At 45.9% G+C, this 17,868-nt stretch overlaps 1 protein-coding gene across 9 annotated transcripts in view; it reads left to right on the top strand.

Annotated features, from left to right (window-relative positions):
* Window positions 1-17,868, top strand: part of HECTD4 (HECT domain E3 ubiquitin protein ligase 4) — a 112,138-nt gene that overhangs the window by 78,643 nt on the left and 15,627 nt on the right. For 5 of the 9 annotated variants that reach the window (XM_033159280.1, XM_033159284.1, XM_033159283.1 and 2 more), the window contains exons 42-61: window positions 113-283; window positions 1,008-1,177; window positions 2,556-2,671; window positions 3,414-3,517; window positions 3,718-3,900; window positions 4,042-4,190; window positions 4,553-4,632; window positions 4,724-4,887; window positions 6,291-6,528; window positions 8,304-8,440; window positions 9,273-9,399; window positions 9,679-9,816; window positions 10,521-10,657; window positions 10,773-10,933; window positions 12,199-12,380; window positions 12,581-12,786; window positions 13,768-13,898; window positions 14,223-14,428; window positions 14,803-14,982; window positions 15,852-17,155. In XM_033159280.1, the coding sequence (XP_033015171.1) occupies window positions 113-283; window positions 1,008-1,177; window positions 2,556-2,671; window positions 3,414-3,517; window positions 3,718-3,900; window positions 4,042-4,190; window positions 4,553-4,632; window positions 4,724-4,887; window positions 6,291-6,528; window positions 8,304-8,440; window positions 9,273-9,399; window positions 9,679-9,816; window positions 10,521-10,657; window positions 10,773-10,933; window positions 12,199-12,380; window positions 12,581-12,786; window positions 13,768-13,898; window positions 14,223-14,428; window positions 14,803-14,982; window positions 15,852-17,155 (4,284 nt within the window). The remainder of the gene's footprint in view (window positions 1-112; window positions 284-1,007; window positions 1,178-2,555; window positions 2,672-3,413; window positions 3,518-3,717; window positions 3,901-4,041; window positions 4,191-4,552; window positions 4,633-4,723; window positions 4,888-6,290; window positions 6,529-8,303; window positions 8,441-9,272; window positions 9,400-9,678; window positions 9,817-10,520; window positions 10,658-10,772; window positions 10,934-12,198; window positions 12,381-12,580; window positions 12,787-13,767; window positions 13,899-14,222; window positions 14,429-14,802; window positions 14,983-15,851; window positions 17,156-17,868) is intronic. The other 4 variants (XM_033159287.1, XM_033159288.1, XM_033159286.1 and 1 more) reach the window with 1 other exon arrangement.

The raw sequence follows: 17,868 nt of genomic DNA, 5'->3' as shown, positions 1-17,868 counted from the left end.
TTCTCTGTGCAGCGTGCTACGTTTGTTACTTCATCCATAGCAGTGAATTATTTATAGCCCCAGATAAATCTAACCTCCATTCCTGACTGTTCCCTCTTTCTCTTTTCAATAGGTTTTGGGTAGGGGAATAGCAGGAAGCATTGGAGTGGTGGCATCTATTAATGAACAGGAAGGTATAGCAACGGTCAAATTTCCACCTACCAATATAGACTGTAGAAAGACCTCCCAAGCATCAGACATTTTAACTATTCCATTATCTAGGCTCTGTGTTCCAAGATCAGAGGTAAGGTCATTTTAAAATCCAACGCTGAGCGTAATACTTCAACCGTGTAAATAAGCCAACAAAAGTTGCTGGCCTGCAGTTTTATTTTACTGCTATAGAGACCAGTAGCCTGCATTTCAAGAGAAGCCTTCTCCTCTGTGGCCACCATGGGAACATAGGAAACTAGCCTCAGTTGTGGTTTTGTAATTGCCTCATACCAAGTGGGCTGGGAGAGAAAGGAGAGGCTTCCCTTCCTCTGTGGCCAGCACAGAAACCGTGTGGGATGCTGGAGATAGGAAAGAGACACATTCGTTTTCTGCTAGCCCTCTTACTTCCCTGCATGAGATTATTTGTCACATATAGCTACTGGGTGAGTTGTTGCATGCAAGGCTATAGGACTGAATTGTCAAATTCAAGCTGCAGTTTAAAATCTGAGCAGCTTTTTAGAGGGGGCACTTCATGAGCGGGTTGTTGTTTTGAAAAGCTGACGTGTGGCAGTTTGGGCATTCTGTAAGGAAGGCAGTTTGAAAGTTTTATTCCAGTGTTATATATAATGTAAATCATTGAGATTTTGTGGCTATCTTGCCATTTTCTTCTTGGTTTGTAACTTTTTAAACTGTGCAATGTGTTTTTTTGATGATGTAATAAGGAGGCTGTATAACTCCAGGTAATTCCCTCATTTCCCAGAAACTAACAACTTGAATTTAACTTTTTACCGTGCCCCCTCCTCCTCCTCCACCACCAGGCATTGCCTCTCCATAAACTGTCCATTACTGAGAAGGTAGTACAGGCAGTCCAGTCCATGTTGCTTCCTCAGGAGGGAAGTCTCTCTATTCATACCTCACTTCCTGCAACAGGAGATGGCTCAACTCCAGTAATGGCAGTGGTCCGACTCCTTGCTGAAATTAGAACCAGGTGAGTGGTGGCGGTTCTGGCAGCAGTTGAGCTATGGCTGGGAGGCAGGTGTCATGGAGGGCTGGGTGCTTTGCTAGGTGGGTTGAAACTGTAGGGTTGCCATATTTTGAAGAGTAGAAAAGAGGACACAAATGCTGACTTCTGCTTTTAACTATGGATCGCTGTGACGCCTCTACCCATGAAAAAGAGGACATGTCCTGGAAAAAGAGGGCTTATGGCACCTCAGAAGTGAAGTGGATACAGGGTGAAGACAGATAGAGAAGACAGAGCTCATGGTGAACCCCTCAGTTGTGGGACGAGCTCAGACTCAGCAAATGAAAGGCCAGGCATGCCTAACAGTGCATGCTGTCTCAGCTGTCACTCGGGCTGCATCTGATGAGCTTCACTCTGCCTGTTTATTATTAAAAGTGTAAAATGAACACTTAGTAATTGATTCATTACTTTATTAATTGTAAGTTCCTTGGGATAGACATTTGCCTAGAAAGCAGCCTAAAATATTTTAAATTTTATATAAAATATTATAGCAAAAAAGGGCAAAACTGCTCCATTCAAGAGAAATCTTTGGCAACGTTGCAGAGGGCAGCCTGTCAGTATCATGGATAGGAGGCTTCTGCTTCAGACTTGTAGAACCAGATTTTTTTGAGCTCTGGCCTAGAGAGGAAAAGTGCACCTCAACTGTGCACCGCAATTGCACTTCCAGATCACGCATTGCTCTACGTTATGTCTGTCTTTACCCTTAATTGAGCAAACAGCAAACATATCCACTGGATACAGTGTGTGGCTATACTGAAAGGACTTGTGCCACTTTCAGACAACCTGTTTGTTGAACATTTATCCTGATTTGTTTGCATAAAGTTTGCAAGGAGAGTATATGATAACAACTGTATGCAGGCAACGACTGATTTACGTGCGTCCAATTGACGTTCAACAGCGCACGCTCGCAATGTGGCAACCCAGAGGTTGCCGGAAAAGGGGGCAGGGCATATCAGGGTGGAGTAGGTTTATGTTCCCTCCGCTGATGTGCGCGGGGGTCAGGAATATTTTCCCCGGCCTAATCGGTTGTTGCCTGTGTTGAGCATTCGTTCTGATTTGTTTGCAGGAAGGTTTTATTACGTTGTGTCAACGACTGATATCTCCTGCTTTCTATTGCCTTTCCCCATCACTTTCTTTATCACAAAAGGCCCAGTGAGACCTAATGAACAACTGAAACCAGTAGACGTAACTAGCAGGCAAGGGATTATTTTCCCCAAGACACTTGTTTCTGCAAGCAATACAGAAGGGATCTGCCAGCAATGTAATCTGTGTAATCTTGTTTATGTTCTGGCTGGATTTTTCAATCCTTGTCCTTTTTGTCTCCTCCTCTGCCCTGTCTCCCAAGAGCATGCCTGGTGATGGCACAGTTGCTGGAGGATAGTTCCTTCTGTGAAGAATTCATCCAGCAGTGTCCAGCTGCTGTGGAAGTCCTTAACCTCGTTGCCCAGGAATGCAGCCCTGGTAGGAACTCAGTCTTACTTTGCAGAAGTTAATGCAGCAATGAGCTTGGCCCATATTTAAGATACAGTGTGTGTTTTTGCTGTGGCTTGTGCCTGCAGTTTGATTGAAATAAGGTTGGCAACTAGGTTTGACCAGTCTGGAGCAGGGCAAGTCGCTACATCCTCACCCCAGAAGTGGCCCTACTTACTTACTTACATCTGACAACTGTGCGGTCTGTTCTGAAGGGAGCTTAAAGGGTTCACTTTACCCCCCTGAAGACCATGATAGCCCAACCAGCTGCCATCTGGAAGCCAGTTTGAGTTCATAAGCTACCAGTAGATCACTGCTGAAATAATATATCAGTCATCTACTGCGAAAGGGGTAGAGGTATGATCTAACTGAGGAGTCCATGTTGTATATTGGCTAGAGTATCAGCCTTGAAGCTCACTGGGTGGTCTTGGCTCAGTTTCCTCCTGAGAGGTTGTGAAGGTGAAATGGAGTTTAGGTACAACCCACGTTTGGCATCCTGAGCTTCTTGAAGGAAGGGCAGGATTAAACTAATATGAATAAACAGCTGAAACAACATGTCACAATCTGACTTTGCTAGTTAGCAAGTCTTTTGCTAATTCTACCTTGGAGGTCTTTGAGATCACACTCAGAGGTTAAAAATACGCTCCAGGAGGACTCAGTGAAGTGAATGGCCCCATTCTCATCTCAAGGTCTGACAGGGACATTGTTGCTGGCTTTGTTTGTAATCTTCTAGGGGAGCGGCTCCTTGTTGTAGAAGTGCAGTGTGAAAGGTTAAGGATGCTGTATCGTGACAGCGCTCGCCCTCCACCGCCACCTCTGCAGGCAGACCGAAGGCAGGTAAATATATAAGCAGAGGCTTAGCCTGCCTCTTCCTTGAACTGTTTTGGTGCCTGAAGAAGGCAGACGATGAGCTAGTATTACAGCATAAAATGTCCAATTGTATATCTGTTCATGAGTGTCTCCTGCTAAGTGTACTTTGGAGCTTGCAGGCAAAAAAAAACAGTTTACACATTGCAGTTATGTATAATTAAATGCAGGCCCTTCTCTTCTTGGTTCAGCCCAAGGAAGTCACCTGGAATCCTTCTAGGGTCTTCCCACCTGTGCGAGCCTGTATGTTCTCCTCACATCTTACAGCCGTGACTTTCCTTGCGGATCCCAGTGCCGGCGGAGGGCTGCCTCGTGGCACCTTCATTTACGCCACATCGCCAGTTCCGGTACAGGTGAGAATTCATGATGGGTATAGTTGCCTCTTTACCTGTGTTCAAGCATGCACAAATACTGATTGAGAAGGTGCTGGGAAGTGCCTTTTATTCTGGGTTAATCCGTGAATGGTCTTCTGTGTGCTTTGTTCCTTTCTCCAGGCACCATCCTTCTATTGGGAGATTGAGATAGTGTCCTACGGAGATACAGATGATGACACAGGGCCAATTGTTTCGTTTGGCTTTGCCACGGAAGCAGAAAAGCGTGATGGAGCGTGGACCAACCCTGTGGGCACCTGCCTCTTCCACAAGTAGGTTGCAAACAAATCTACTGTGAAGCTGTATCTGGTGTAGGAAATCTTAAGGAACTCATGATCAGGCCACCTTTATTTCTGTTATGAGGGTCCCAGAATGAGACCAGTGGGTTTTGGTGTTCTGTGTAACTTCCTTCCATAATCTGCCCCAGGAATTGAGCACAAGCCCATTTACATCTAAGCCCCTTTGGGGCTTTGCAAAAGGTCTGAATGTTTTTTGCTATCTCAGTATGGTAACAATTGAGCATGGGCTTGTTGAAGTTTACTTTTAGGGACTTAATACTCCTAGTGCTCAAGTGAAATATTAAGTGACTTGTTTCTCCAGCTAATGCTTCACCCCTTTCTTCACATGGTTTCAGCAATGGAAGGGCTGTTCATTACAACGGTTCCAGTTTGCTGCAGTGGAAAAGTGTGAGACTGGATGTGACCCTCTCTCCTGGTATGTCAGCTATGTTTAACCTGCAAGCATCTTATGAGAGTGGCAGAGAGATACAACCTTTTTCCCTTTTAATCCTTTTCTTTTCCCCTAGGTGATGTTGCAGGCATTGGCTGGGAAAGGGCAGAAGGCACCCCTCCTCCTCCAGGGCAGCCAGCCAAAGGCCGGGTGTATTTTACATACTGTGGACTGCGGTTGGGCCCATATCTGGAGGATGTGTCTGGGGGAATGTGGCCTGTCGTCCATATCCAGAAGAAGGCAGGTTAAACACCCTCTGTATCTCCCAGCTAGAGTTCCCCTGAGCTTGGCCCCAGATCCTATTCTTAAATCCAAGCCTTTGAACATGTGGAGCAAAAATTATGGCAAAAACCCCTGAGCACCTTCCTCTGTTTGTCTGTTATGTAATCATAACCAGCCCACACACATGTAAGGGAAGAAATGAAATGTTTTTATACATCTTGTTGTATTTTAAGTTGTTTTCGCCTTGTTTTTGATGTTCATTTTTAAAGTTGCTTTTAGTTCTGTTTTGAAAAAATATACTACTACTACTACTACTAATAATAATAATAATATAACAATAACAACAGCAATAATGAAAAATAATCCAATTCCCTATACTCTCTGACAATTGCTCATGCTTGCTGGGGTTGGTGGTAGTTGGAGTCAGATAATGTCTGAATGGCACCACATTGGCTACCCCTATCCTGGCACTGATGTGTTTGTTCTGTAGAGAAAAAATCTTTCTGTGGTTAGAGAGATCTATAAATAAGTTTCCATAAGGCTTGGTGTTGGATTCCCAGCAACAGATTCAGAAGCTTGCCCCTTTTAACCTGGCTGTTCAGATCTTCCTTTCTTTGACAGACTACTGCTTTAGTTGTTCTTGGCTTCATTTGGATCTCTTCTTGTTACTTTACAGGTGAAACTCGAAAAATTAGAATATCGTGGAAAGGTTCATTTCTTTCAGTAATTCAACTTAAAAGGTGAAACTAATATATGAGATAGACTCATGACATGGAAAGCGAGATATGTCAAGCCTTTATTTGTTATAATTGTGATGATTATGGCGTACAGCTGATGAGAACCCCAAATTCACAATCTCAACTTTGGGGTTTTCATCAGCTGTGTGTCATAATCATCACAATTATAACAAGCAAAGGCTTGACATATCCCGCTTTGCATGTCATGAGTCTATCTCATATATTAAACTCCAGTAGCTAATGAAAACAATTGCTTACATAAATGGACTTTCCTACGATATTCTAATTTTTTAAGTTTCACCTGTATATGCATTATTAAAATTATTTAATTGTATCCTGATTTAGGGGTCTAGCATAATTGAGAAGCTGGCTGAAAATAACCCAAATAATTAGATATAGATTTCAATATTCAATGTTATTAACAGAATACATTAACAGAATACAAGAAAACATCTTTTCATGATTCCTTTTTCTAATACTAATTTCCTTTTTGGACAACAACTGCATTATCAGTAATACCATTTTAAAAAAATGCTTCTTGGGTTATTGTTCAACAGAAACCGTAGTTCTCAGAAGTATTTAGTAAGCCGAACACAACCCTCTGTTGCCAGAGTACAGCAAAGAGCATAAGACTGAAAGAGGTCACTAGCTGACCCCTTCTGCTTTGCTTCCATCCCCTTGCAGAACACCAAAGTCCGAGCCAATTTTGGGTCTCGTCAGTTTGCCTATGCAGAAGGCCAAGCTCACCGAAACGCCGCCGACCTCTGCATCGACCTCGCAGAAGAAATAAGTGCCAACTTTGAAGCGTTGCCTTTTGCCATGGCTTCCGATAGCGATAACGATGCAGGCACCAGCACCGCCTCCGACCCAGGGACTCATGGGCCGCCTTGCCGGATTGCCGCTGTGGCCACAGCTCAGCAACGTAAGGAGAGCAGCTCCCCTCTAGTAGCAAAACAGACTAGACGTGCCAGTGGAGGGTGACTGGAGCTCTGACAGCAACTGACATTTATTGCATGCAACTCTAGTAGTATTATTATTACTACTACCTCTTGAATACCTTAATTTGGAAAGGAATCAAAAACCTTTTCTTGTTAGTTTTTATGATGGCCCTAGGAGGTAGGCCATGAACATTCTGCCTTTGCAAATGAGGATCTGAAATGCAGGATGTAGCTACACTGTAGACCTGACCCAGTTTAAGCATCATGACTGTCTTGCACCGTTTATGAACTCTGGGAATTGTATTTCCATAAGAAGAATTTTCAGATCTGTAGCAGAGAAACCCACAGTTCCTTAGAGTTTGGCATGATGGTTTAAAACTGGTTGCAACTGTACTGTATAGCCTCATATTTTATCTAAGTTGGAGCAGGGAGTTGAACCCAAGGCCATCTCCAGTGCCCTGTTTGCAGCTGGTTATACCAGTCATACCAATTTCAATGTAACAAGGTACACTAGCCATTTCTAAACTGTAATTTAGAGTCAGTTTTACTCCTGATCCCCCATTGATTCCACCCAGTGTTGTAAAAGCCACACACTTGATGTTGTTCCTTTCAAAGTTTTGCTGTTGGCAGCCTGCAGAATGCTACCTTCCAGGTGGCTTTTGTCTCCTATCGTGGTTCTAACCCACCTTTTGAGAATCACTTAGATCATTGGCAATCAAAATGATATTTCCTCCTTATCCAGTAGGGAGAAGCTGTAGTTCAGTGACAGAGCACACACTATGCATGCAGAATGTCTCAGATTTTTGGTAAAATAGGGCTGCCATATGTCTGGATTTTCCTGGATTTCAAGGGCAGTAATGAACATTTCCAAAATGTGGTGCTTTGTCATGAAAAAGTCACATTTTTGGAGGCATTTCCTTAAAATAATAATAATATGGCAACCCTAGGTAAGAAAAGAGACTACAGTGGTACCTCGCAAGACGAATGCCTTGCTAGATGAAAAACTCACTAGATGAAAGGCATTTGCTAACGAAAGGGTGACTCACAAGACAAATTTCCCTATGGCCGCGACTCGCAAAACGAAAACGTTTTGCAGTTTTTTTGTTTTTTCCCCTGTAAAGCCACGCTTCCTCTGACCGTGCATCGCAAGACGAAATTTTCGCTATATGACAGCACTCGCGGAACGAATTAATTTCGTCTTGCGGGGCACCACTGTAGTTGGATAAGACCAAAGGCCTATCTTGTCCACCACCCTATTTTCCAAAGGAGATGCCTCTAAGAAGTCCACAAGCAAGGCTTCCCGGCTTCCCAAGGGCATCTGGTTGGTCACTGTGAGAACAGGATGCCTGATGCAGCATCAAGGCAATAGTCCTCTCCCACTGCTGCTGCTGCTGCCGCCGCCTAGTGATTGGTGTTCACAGGTTTGTTACCTCTGCTCCTAGAGGTAGCTTCTAGCCATCACAACTTGGAGCCACTGGTGGCATTAGCAAGACTGGGAAGTCTTTTCCTTCCCCAAGACCCTGGAGAGATGCAGAGTCAGCAACACTGGGGGGCAGATAGGCCAATTAGCCTGATTGCACATAGGGCAGCTTCATATGTTTGTGCCCATTTGCAGCCTCCCGTTATTGCGACAAAAGCGTTATCAGGAAGCTTTCCTCCAAACTAAGGGTCATGTTACATTCATCAGATTTGTTGGTTGGCACAACTTTCTCTCTCTTTCTCTCCCCCCCCCCCCCCCCGACCTCTTGCTTGATTGCAGAATATGACAGTGACACTTCTTGCCATTATAAGATGGAACTCAGCTATGAAAACTTCATCACATCGGGCCCTGAGCCTCACCCTCCTCCCCTTGCAGATGATGAAAGCGATGACGAAGACGATGATGACATCCCAAGGGTAAGCAGAATGAGGCACCTCCATGCTGGGGTTCTTACATGCTCAGTTGCTTTTTATTTCAGACTTTCAACATTAACAATAACAAATTTCAACTCACGTCAAATGCTTGCTTCTGGGTGTTCTGGCACCTGATGTAGAAAGTCACAGAGCTTCTACATTGCCCCTTTTGTAGACCTCTCAAGCTGGCTGTCCGTATCCATGCACCCCGTACTGGATCTCATATGCGCATCTCCTTGACAGCATCACATGGTTCCATGCTAACCAGGTTCCAGATTCTACCCAAATGATGAATTGAAAATAACACGAACAAATGTAGTAGCTTGGGAAGGAAGAGTACTTTGTCTGTCTGCCCGCCAGTTCCCACATTTACAGATTGTCATCAGTATAGCTGCCAGCTGCGTCACTAAGTGGATTCCCTCAGCTCCTCAGCTTCAATTAGCACTGCCTTTCTTTCATTGCTTGCCTTCTTATGGATGCTTCCTTCACTCACCCCATAACAGAATTCTATATTTTTCTGCAAATCTGTAGACCCCCGCCCTCTTCTAAATGCCATGATTCACACAAGGAGGGATCAGCTCAAAACTTGGATATACTGTAGATACTCTTGTTTTTCAACACTGCCGTTTGCATAATGTGCATTTTCTTGGATTTTTATGTGTGTGCGTTGAGGTGGGAGGCATACCTCTGGGTTAATTAAGATGTTTTGCATTTAGAAGCTCTCAGTCTTAGAGCTCTTTGAGAGCTGCTGCTTGTCAGGATAAATATTCCGTGGCTGGATGGACCGATGTCCCTCCCTTGATCTGACATGGACATGCTTGGCTTCCCTTGGCAGGAGGATCACTATGCCTTGCTAGTGAAAGCCTGGGAGACCAAAGTATTCCCTACAATTAGAAGGCGGTTCCGCAATGAAGCAGAGAGGAAGTCTGGCTTGGATCAAATTAAAGGAGCTTTGCAGCTGGGTAAGTCCACCAGAAGCATTTCTCTTCTGAATTTAGCACCAATTTCCAGGCCCCTTTGTTGATACCCACACTGGCAAACCTTTGCTCTTGTGCTTATTCCTCTGCTTTGATACAGAGCTAGATACTCATAAAAGGTTTTCCACATTTGCTAGAGATTCTGTCCTGTAGTGACCTGCTCATTCAGCCATTGCCTGAGAAGTCTCGCTCCCAGTGATCCAAACTGCTAGCCTTCAAGCTGTTCCATAGGCTTCCTTAATTGAAGGCTGGTCTTTGTTTCAGGAATGGTTGATATAGCCCGGCAAACAGTGGAATTCCTCTATGAGGAAAACGGGGGCATCCCTCGAGACCTGTACCTTCCCACAATTGAGGATATCAAAGACGAAGCCAATAAGTTCACCATTGATAAAGTTCGGAAAGGTACGTTTTGGAAGGGGGTCGGTCTTTGACCTTGGTTCTCCTTGGGTTAGATTAAGGGTGGATGCAGGGCCTCCCCTTGGATGGCTCCAAGCAGAATGAGTGAGCCACCTCCACTGAGAAGCAGGCGAAGATCTGCTTGGGGTGGGTGTGCTGGAGTTACCGAAAAATCTTGTCTGAAGTCGGGGGTCGTCTTGTACGCCGGCAACATCATGGGACGCTACGCGGAGTTCCGTCCCGGCGCTGGCTGTGTGCGCCGTCTCAGCGTGCGTGCGCAGTCTCGGCTGCCATGGAGCCTCTTCCCGCTGCTCCAGCCGCCGCCGCTGCCTCAGCCGCCATGGAGGCTGGGCGTGGGCGGCAAGCGTGGAGCGCTCCGTTCAGCTAGAGGGGAAGCTTTCCACGCTGCTTCAGCCGCCACCGCCACCGCCATGGAGCCCGGGCTGGGCATGGGCGGCAAGCGCGGAGCGCTCCGTGCGGCTAGAGGGGAAGCTTTCCCCGCCGCTTCAGCCGCCGCCGCCATGGAGCCCGGGCTGGGAGTGGGCAGCAAGCACGGAGCGCTATGTTCAGCTAGAGGGGAAGCTCTCCCCGCCGCTTCAGCCGCGCCATGGAGCCCGGGCTGGGCGTGGGCGGCAAGCACGGAGCGCTCCGTGCGGCTAGAAGGGAAGCTCTCCCCTCCGCTTCAGCCGCCACTTTTCTCTTGGTTTCAGGTCTCACCGTCGTCACCCGCTGCCCAGATAGTAACAACGTGGCCACTAATGCCGTAGGAACAGCCTTGCCTAAGTTTGCTATCCGTGGGATGTTGAAGACATTTGGGCTCCACGGAGTAGTTCTGGATGTTGATTCGGCAAGTGGAAGCTACGTTTAAGCTTGGGTGGGGTGGGGTGGCTCTGGCGTTTTGGCTACTGTAGCCTGTCACAAAGGCGCAGAGTTGTCAGGTGAAAAACATTTTGTCATTTCAGGTGAATGAGCTTGTCCAGGTAGAGACTTATCTAAGGAGCGAAGGTGTCTTGGTCAGATACTGGTACCCTATTGATATGCTTGAACGACCACCTGCTGGCTATAGGAGGACTGCAACAAATGGCCTGGTTTCTCTGGACAATGCAAACATTCAGATTCACAGGTAAATTAAAATGAAAGCATTGGGGAGGGATCCTGCGCCTGAGACCATTATCCTGGCAGCTACATCCAAGGTCTCTGGTGCTGTCCAAGAGGTGCAGCTTTGTGTAATAAAATATTTTCTGACATCTAAAAGAAAACCTGACAGTGTTTATGAAGGACCTTCTCCGCCAAAGTTCAACTAACGTTCTGATAATGGTTATTTTCCATTTTTAAAGAATCTACGTGATTCTTTTTAAATTTAGCCACTTAACACTTGTTAATTTCTGTTCAGTGTTTTATTAATTCAGGGTTAATTGGTAGTTTTACTCACAAGTCTTCCTGTAACCTGTCCTGTTCAGCTGGAGAGGTTTGCCCTTCACTGCCACAGATAGTAAAGGAACAACTATTTCTCAGGAATGAATGCTGCGCTTTGTACCTAGATGCTGTTGTAGTGCTGTTTGCTGTCTCTTGGTGCATGCCAAAGCAAGCTGTGTTGCAGTGCCATCTAGTGAAAGAATATAAGCGGTACCACACATACAGGTGAAACTCGAAAAATTAGAATATCGTGGAAAGGTCCATTTATTTCAGTAATTCAACTTAAAAGGTGAAACTAATATATGCGATAGACTCATGACATGCAAAGCGAGATGTGTCAAGCCTTTATTTGTTATAATTGTGATGATTACGGCGTACAGCTGATGAGAACCCCAAATTCACAATTTCAACTTTGGGGTTTTCATCAGCTGTGCGTCATAATCATCACAATTATAACAAGCAAAGGCTTGACATATCTCGCTTTGCATGTCATGAGTCTATCTCACATATTAAACTCCAGTAGCTAATGAAAACAATTGCTTACATAAATGGACTTTTCCACGATATTCTAATTTTTCGAGTTTCACCTGTATTTAGAATACAGTTGAAGGGAAGAGGGGGAAAGTACACACATTTTTCAATCCTAAGGGATTGCTAATGCCTTAATACAGCTGATCAGATACAGAGAGGTGGCAGTGACAGCTGGTGACCACTAGACCTGGTGGGACTGGGGGGGGGGGTCACAGGCCCAATGAACCCCACAGGGGTGGCCAAGTTCTGTTTTTCTCCCATTCTTCCCTTGCAAAGCTACTATAGGAACTTAAGCACTGCAGTTTTACAAATAGGACCCAACTAAACTGAAAAACATCTTACTTTGGTTCAGAAGGTTCAGGGACAAATTATTGTTGTATACTGATTTATTTATTTTTAAGACCCTTGAAATATGTGTTTTCTTTATCTCTCTTTTTACAGAGAACTTTTACGATGTGAAGCTGCACTTGCTAGGCTGTACTGCCGCATGGCTCTTCTAAATATTTTTGCCCCTAAATCTCCTCACATGTTTACTCACCTGTTTCACATCCCTGCCATTCGGGACATCACTCTAGAACACCTCCAGCTGCTATCCAATCAGCTTCTTGCACCACCTCTTCCTGGTAAAATGGGACTTTTAAAAGCAAATAATACAGTAGTTTTAACCATATCCATAAATGAGATAGTGTGCACATTTGTTTATTTGTTTAATCAATTCAGTCTTTGTAGCTGTTGAGATCAGTTTGTTCTTGTAATATGATGAAGAGAATATGGCTATCCAAAGATGAGTGAGTAGAGCCATGTCTCCTTTTTCACTTGACAGATGGAACCATCAGCTCCAGCTCTATCCTCCTGGCCCAGTCCCTCCAGCACTGCATACATTCCCAGAACTGCTCAGCCACAGACCTCTTCTACCAAGGCAGTTCCCAAACAGTCCAGGAGTGGCTCACAGTTGCCATTGCTCGGACCCTCCATCAGGGAGAGGAGAGTCTGCTCGATCTGACAAAACAGATCTGTTCCTTCTTGCAGGTAAGTTCCCCCCCTCCCATATCACCTTTTAATTTACAGTCATACATTGGATCTCGAACACCTTGGCTCCCGAACAAATAGACTCCCGAACGATCGAAACCTGGAAGTGAGTGTTTCAGTTATCGAACAATTTTCGGAAGCTGAACGTCCTGTGTGGCTTCTGCAGCTTTCGATTGGCTGCAGGAGCTTCCTGCAGCCAATCAGAAGCCACACTTTGGTTTCTGGATGTTTTGGAAGTCAAACAGACTTCCGGACAGATTCTGATCGACTTCCAAGATACGTCTGTATTATAGTTTCATAAAAAGCATTCTCAAAGCTATTCAGGCTTTTCTTTCTTTGATTAAAATGCCCATTCGCCATCTTGAAATAAATTGTATGTTGTATTTATAGTAGATCAGAGAAGGCTCTGAAGTAGGTCAGAGCACAAACAACTGCTAGCTATGCTCTCCCTCCAGTGCTGGAGGCATTGTGCCTCTGAATACCAGCTGCTGGGCATCACAAATGAGGAGAGCGGTACTGCACTCAGGTGCTGCTTGCAGGATTCACATACACATCTGTTTGGCCACTGTGAGAACAAGGTGCTGGACTGGAAGGGGTTTCTTGGATTCCTTCCTTGCCCATAGGAGAAAAGAGCTGCTGGAGAGGAAAACACCTTCATCCAGCCCCTGTTCAAAAGAAAGCCAGCCTTTGAGAAAAGGTCAGGTGATGCTGGAGTCCCTGGCAGGATTGTGCTTTCTGGCTCTTGCTTGTTCCCCTTGTTGGTGAACTATAAGGAAGAGACTGCCTTTTCAGCGCCTTTGTAGCTTAAGAAGGTGGCATCTTCTGACTCCGTACGTTTTTGAGATTTAGGGGCTCTCCAGATTAGTCATAAGCTAGCTAGCCTAGCTCAGCATCAATTTAATTTACTGTAGAAATGGTAGAATGGATGGCTATGTCTCCAACCTCTGGTTTATAACTGTTTTAAAAACTCTTGCTTTTCAGAATGCTCCCGAACAGTTCCCATCTGAAGAGTTTCCCATTTCTGAATCCAAAGTCAACATGGACGTGAACTTCCCTGGTGCAGCCTTTATAGTTGTGTCCTGTAAGGAAAGTCAGTCTGGATTCCGCAAAGAGTAAGTTGCTGCGAGCAAAGAGAATGAGGGTGGAGGGAAACCGGCTTTAAAAATCTACCTGCCCACCAAAGAATTCTAAAATGCTGATTTTTCCCTCCCCCAAGCCACACCATGGTTACAGAAAGGGAGAAGTGCATGTCATGATAATGACAGTATCTTGTACAATGTCACTAGTGATACAGTCCTGTTGCCTTAACGCAGGTGACATGATAAATCCCTGACCCCAAGGAGCTTTCAAAGCAATTGAAGATGAGACTCCTGGGTCTGTTTCCTTAAAAGCTTCTTGTGCTGCACCGTTAGCAAACCTTCCTTTTTGTTTTGTAGCTCCTCGCTTTATAAGGCTCCCTGGGCTCGGATTCTTGTTTATGGCCTTGGTCACAAAGTGAAGAGGAGTGGCCAGTTGAACCTCATTGAGGCTGTGTGCTACCCTCGAGATGCTTCTCCAACCAACACAGGCTTGACGCCACCCCCCACAACCAATCAGTATCCTTCCGTCATCATATCCACAGACAAGGTCCACATCAAACTTGGTAAGATTTGAAATGCACACACAAAAACGTCTTTGGGATATGGCTTGATAACTGCAGCAGTAGATCTTAACTGCGTGTCATGAATAGAGGCTGAAGCACTATTGTTCAGGATCTGAGATACTAGCTTGAGAGATCTTAATTTACCCAAGAGCTATTCTCATCATGTTATAATTGATTTTTAAAACCCCACTCTTTAAACCTTGCATTTGAGAATTCTGGAGGTACACATTGCTCAAGGATTTTTCCTTGGGGAAGCTAAAGGGGTGGGGGCTGATTTTTCTTTACCACAAGTCTCCTTTTTAATAATGCATATAAACACCATTGCTGAAAGCGAACTTCAGCGGCTACTCTTATTTCTGTGGGTCTCATTCAAGGAGTGTCACCGCCTCCTGGAGCTGTGCTCATCCTGCACTCCCTTCCCCTGGAATTTCCCCTGGCGATGGCGTTTGCAGAGCAGCTGCTGACCTGGAAACTCGAGAATGGCGACGGTAAATCTGAAGAGGAGCTGGACACAATCCCTGCCTCAGTTCTCTTGCAAGTGGTGGAAATCCTTGGTGAGAATGGAGCTCCTTGTTGTACACAAACAACCATGGGTGGGGAAATATAATAATGTTTTGGAAACTACAGTGACAAATGGCCCCAGTGCCATGAGCTTAAAAAAACATTAAGACAGCCCTTCCAGTGAGCCACCCTGTGGCCACCTCACTGCTGGGCTGCCCTGAGTTAAAAGCCCCAGCTGAGCTGGATGCAACAGATCTGATATGTGCATTGCTGGTGGAATCCTTCCTTCCTTCCTTCCTTCCTTCCTTCCTTCCTTCCTTCCTTCCTTCCTTCCTTCCCCTCTCTTTTCCCCCACCCCCTTGCCCCCTTTTTGGAAATGGTAATGATGAATGGGGAATAAGGAGAATAAGGAGCTCGTAGGATTTAGGATTCCAGTTCTGGTGAATAGGCTTTGGTCACTTTCAGTGCCCTGTTAAAGAGACCCAATTCCTGCCACCCAGAAAACCTACACTATGTAACAGACATCCATGGCTCTGGGGAGGCACAACACCAGCTATGTCCTCTAATATGGCATCTTTTGAGCTCTGGGGAGGCCTAGAGTCTCTGCTCCTGCTTTTCCTTGGTAACAATAAGACTCTTGGTTTTTTAACACGCAGGTTGGAGGCGAGCACTCTTGACTAGCTAGCTAAGGATGGGGTGCTGTTTTTCACAGCTTCCGCACAAGCTGGAGCAAAAGAGCATATTCCATTTTAGGCTGCTAATCTCTAAACTTACTTATAAATAGGAGTACATTCTGCTGTCAATGCCGTAGCCCCCATTGAGTTTTCTTTTTTTACAATCAAGTGGTGTATAAATTTTATGAAATATGTAAATAATAAATAAATAAAAAACCTGACTCCCCATCCTGTTTGCACATTTCTAGGGAATTTCCTGTGGACAATCAACATGGCAGCCTGTGTGAAGGAACTGCTCTTTCATCTCCTAGCCGAATTGCTTCGCAAAATTCATGGCCTAGAGCAGAAGAAGAACCCAGCAGGGTTGTCCTCCTCCATTGCGCTTCAGCTCAACCCTTGCCTGGCCATGCTGATGGCTCTCCAGTCAGAACTGCACAGGCTGTACGATGAAGAAACCCAAAACTGGGCATCTGGAAATGCTTGTGGCGGGTCCGGGGTTGGAGGAGCTGACCAGGGGAGATTTTCCACTTATTTTCATGCTCTGATGGAGGTCTGCCTGGCCGTAGCAGAAGTAACCTTGCCGATCAACATGAGCATCACAGCCAATGTGATGTCATCGACCAGCGGCCCAAATCTAAGTGATTCTTCCTCCTCCTCTTCATCATCTCCTGGGCAGACCCCACAGAGCCCAAGCCTCCTGTCAAAGAGGAAAAAGGTTAAAATGAAGCGAGAGAAGACAACATCTTCAGGGAAGCGAACTTCATCCCGAGCTGCCGAAACGGACACTGCTCTGTTGAGCATCGGTGGGAGCAAGCCAGAGGACATGTTGTGGTTCCATCGGGCGCTCACCTTGCTCATAATCCTCAGGCATCTAACAAAGAAGGATCCCCAAGGGCTGGGTGTGACAAACGATGCTGTGGCTGATGCTTGCCAGGCCTTGGTTGGGACAACTGCTCACAGCCGCTTACTGGTGATTTCGGGGATCCCCACCCACTTGGAGGAAGGTACTGTGCGGAGCGCCATCCGCAAGGCCTGCAATGCCCACGGCGGTGTCTTCAAAGATGAGATCTACATTCCAGTTCAGGAGGAGGAGCCTAAGAAAACCAAGGACAAAGCGGAGGGAGGGGAATGTAAGACCGAGATGGACAAGCCTGTGGTCTCCAGCAGCGTGGACAGCTTGGACATCAGCAGCTCCAGCAGCGTCACGCCTGCCATGAGCATCAGTGCCTCTGCTTCCACCAGCCAAGCCTCTCTTTGTAGCTCCCAGGGGATCTCACGGACCATTAGCGATATCTCTGTAGACCAGTTTCAAGCTGGCCTGGAGATGGCCATTCCGCCTGGGTTGCTGGAGCCACATGTGGTTTCCAGCCAGGAGAGTTTAGACCTCTCACTCTGTAGCACTGGGAGTCTGGGCAGCCTGGGGAGTCTCGGGGAGCAGCTCGACAATGTGGAAACTGCATCGGTGTCAGATGTCGGATCTATGTACACTGTTACATCTCTGGACAGCCAGCCAGTCCCCTCGAGGCCCATCAAGGGCTTTGCAGTTGTGGAGGTAATTGTTTTCCGCAGAAGAGGATGTAGTGGTAGGGACGCCAACCCTTTAGGGTAGCCTTACTAGCCCTGGGGGACCTACCCTATTCCTCTTTCTCAGCTTCCACCACCCTCTTATGTGTCACCTAAGGCAAGAGGGCAGGATTCCCACTTTTTTAAAGGTGGTCTCCATGAGAATGAGGAAACAGCCAGCTGAATTCCATATATATTGGTGTTATCACCAGGTTTCACCCTGTTCCTGCAAGATAGATCTTGGCAGAAAGGATGTGTCTCCTCTGCTTATACATGATGGAGGGGGGGGGGGGCTGGATATTCTTAACATGACAGACAAGGGATAGCATAATTGCACCACAGCAGGTTGATCTGGATAGGACAGGCTGATTGTACAATTAGTTGTAACTTTGGTACCTCTTAGTGTGGAGTGCAAGTTACCTCTTAGTGTGGAGAGCTGACAAGTATGTGCTTGAGGCAGCTTGAATTAAAAGATTGTTGCTAAATCTGTTTGCTTCCTATGATGATCCTGCTTTCTGTGCTCTGCAGTTGTCAGGATTGTTTCAGGCAGCAGGGAGGGAAAGGAGACATGGATCCATTTCTCTTGAGTCACAACAAACTGCATCGCATTTGGGGGCTTTGCATGTATGTCAGACAAGACAGCAAAGAGACTCTATGATTCCGTAAAGATTAATTTGTTGTACTATGAAAAAGCTGAGGATG

Source organism: Lacerta agilis, chromosome 8 (assembly GCF_009819535.1).
Source record: "Lacerta agilis isolate rLacAgi1 chromosome 8, rLacAgi1.pri, whole genome shotgun sequence".
In the NCBI taxonomy this organism is placed as follows: domain Eukaryota; kingdom Metazoa; phylum Chordata; class Lepidosauria; order Squamata; family Lacertidae; genus Lacerta; species Lacerta agilis.
Note: the sequence above shows the minus strand (reverse complement) of the source record. Positions and strands in the feature narration are given on the sequence as shown.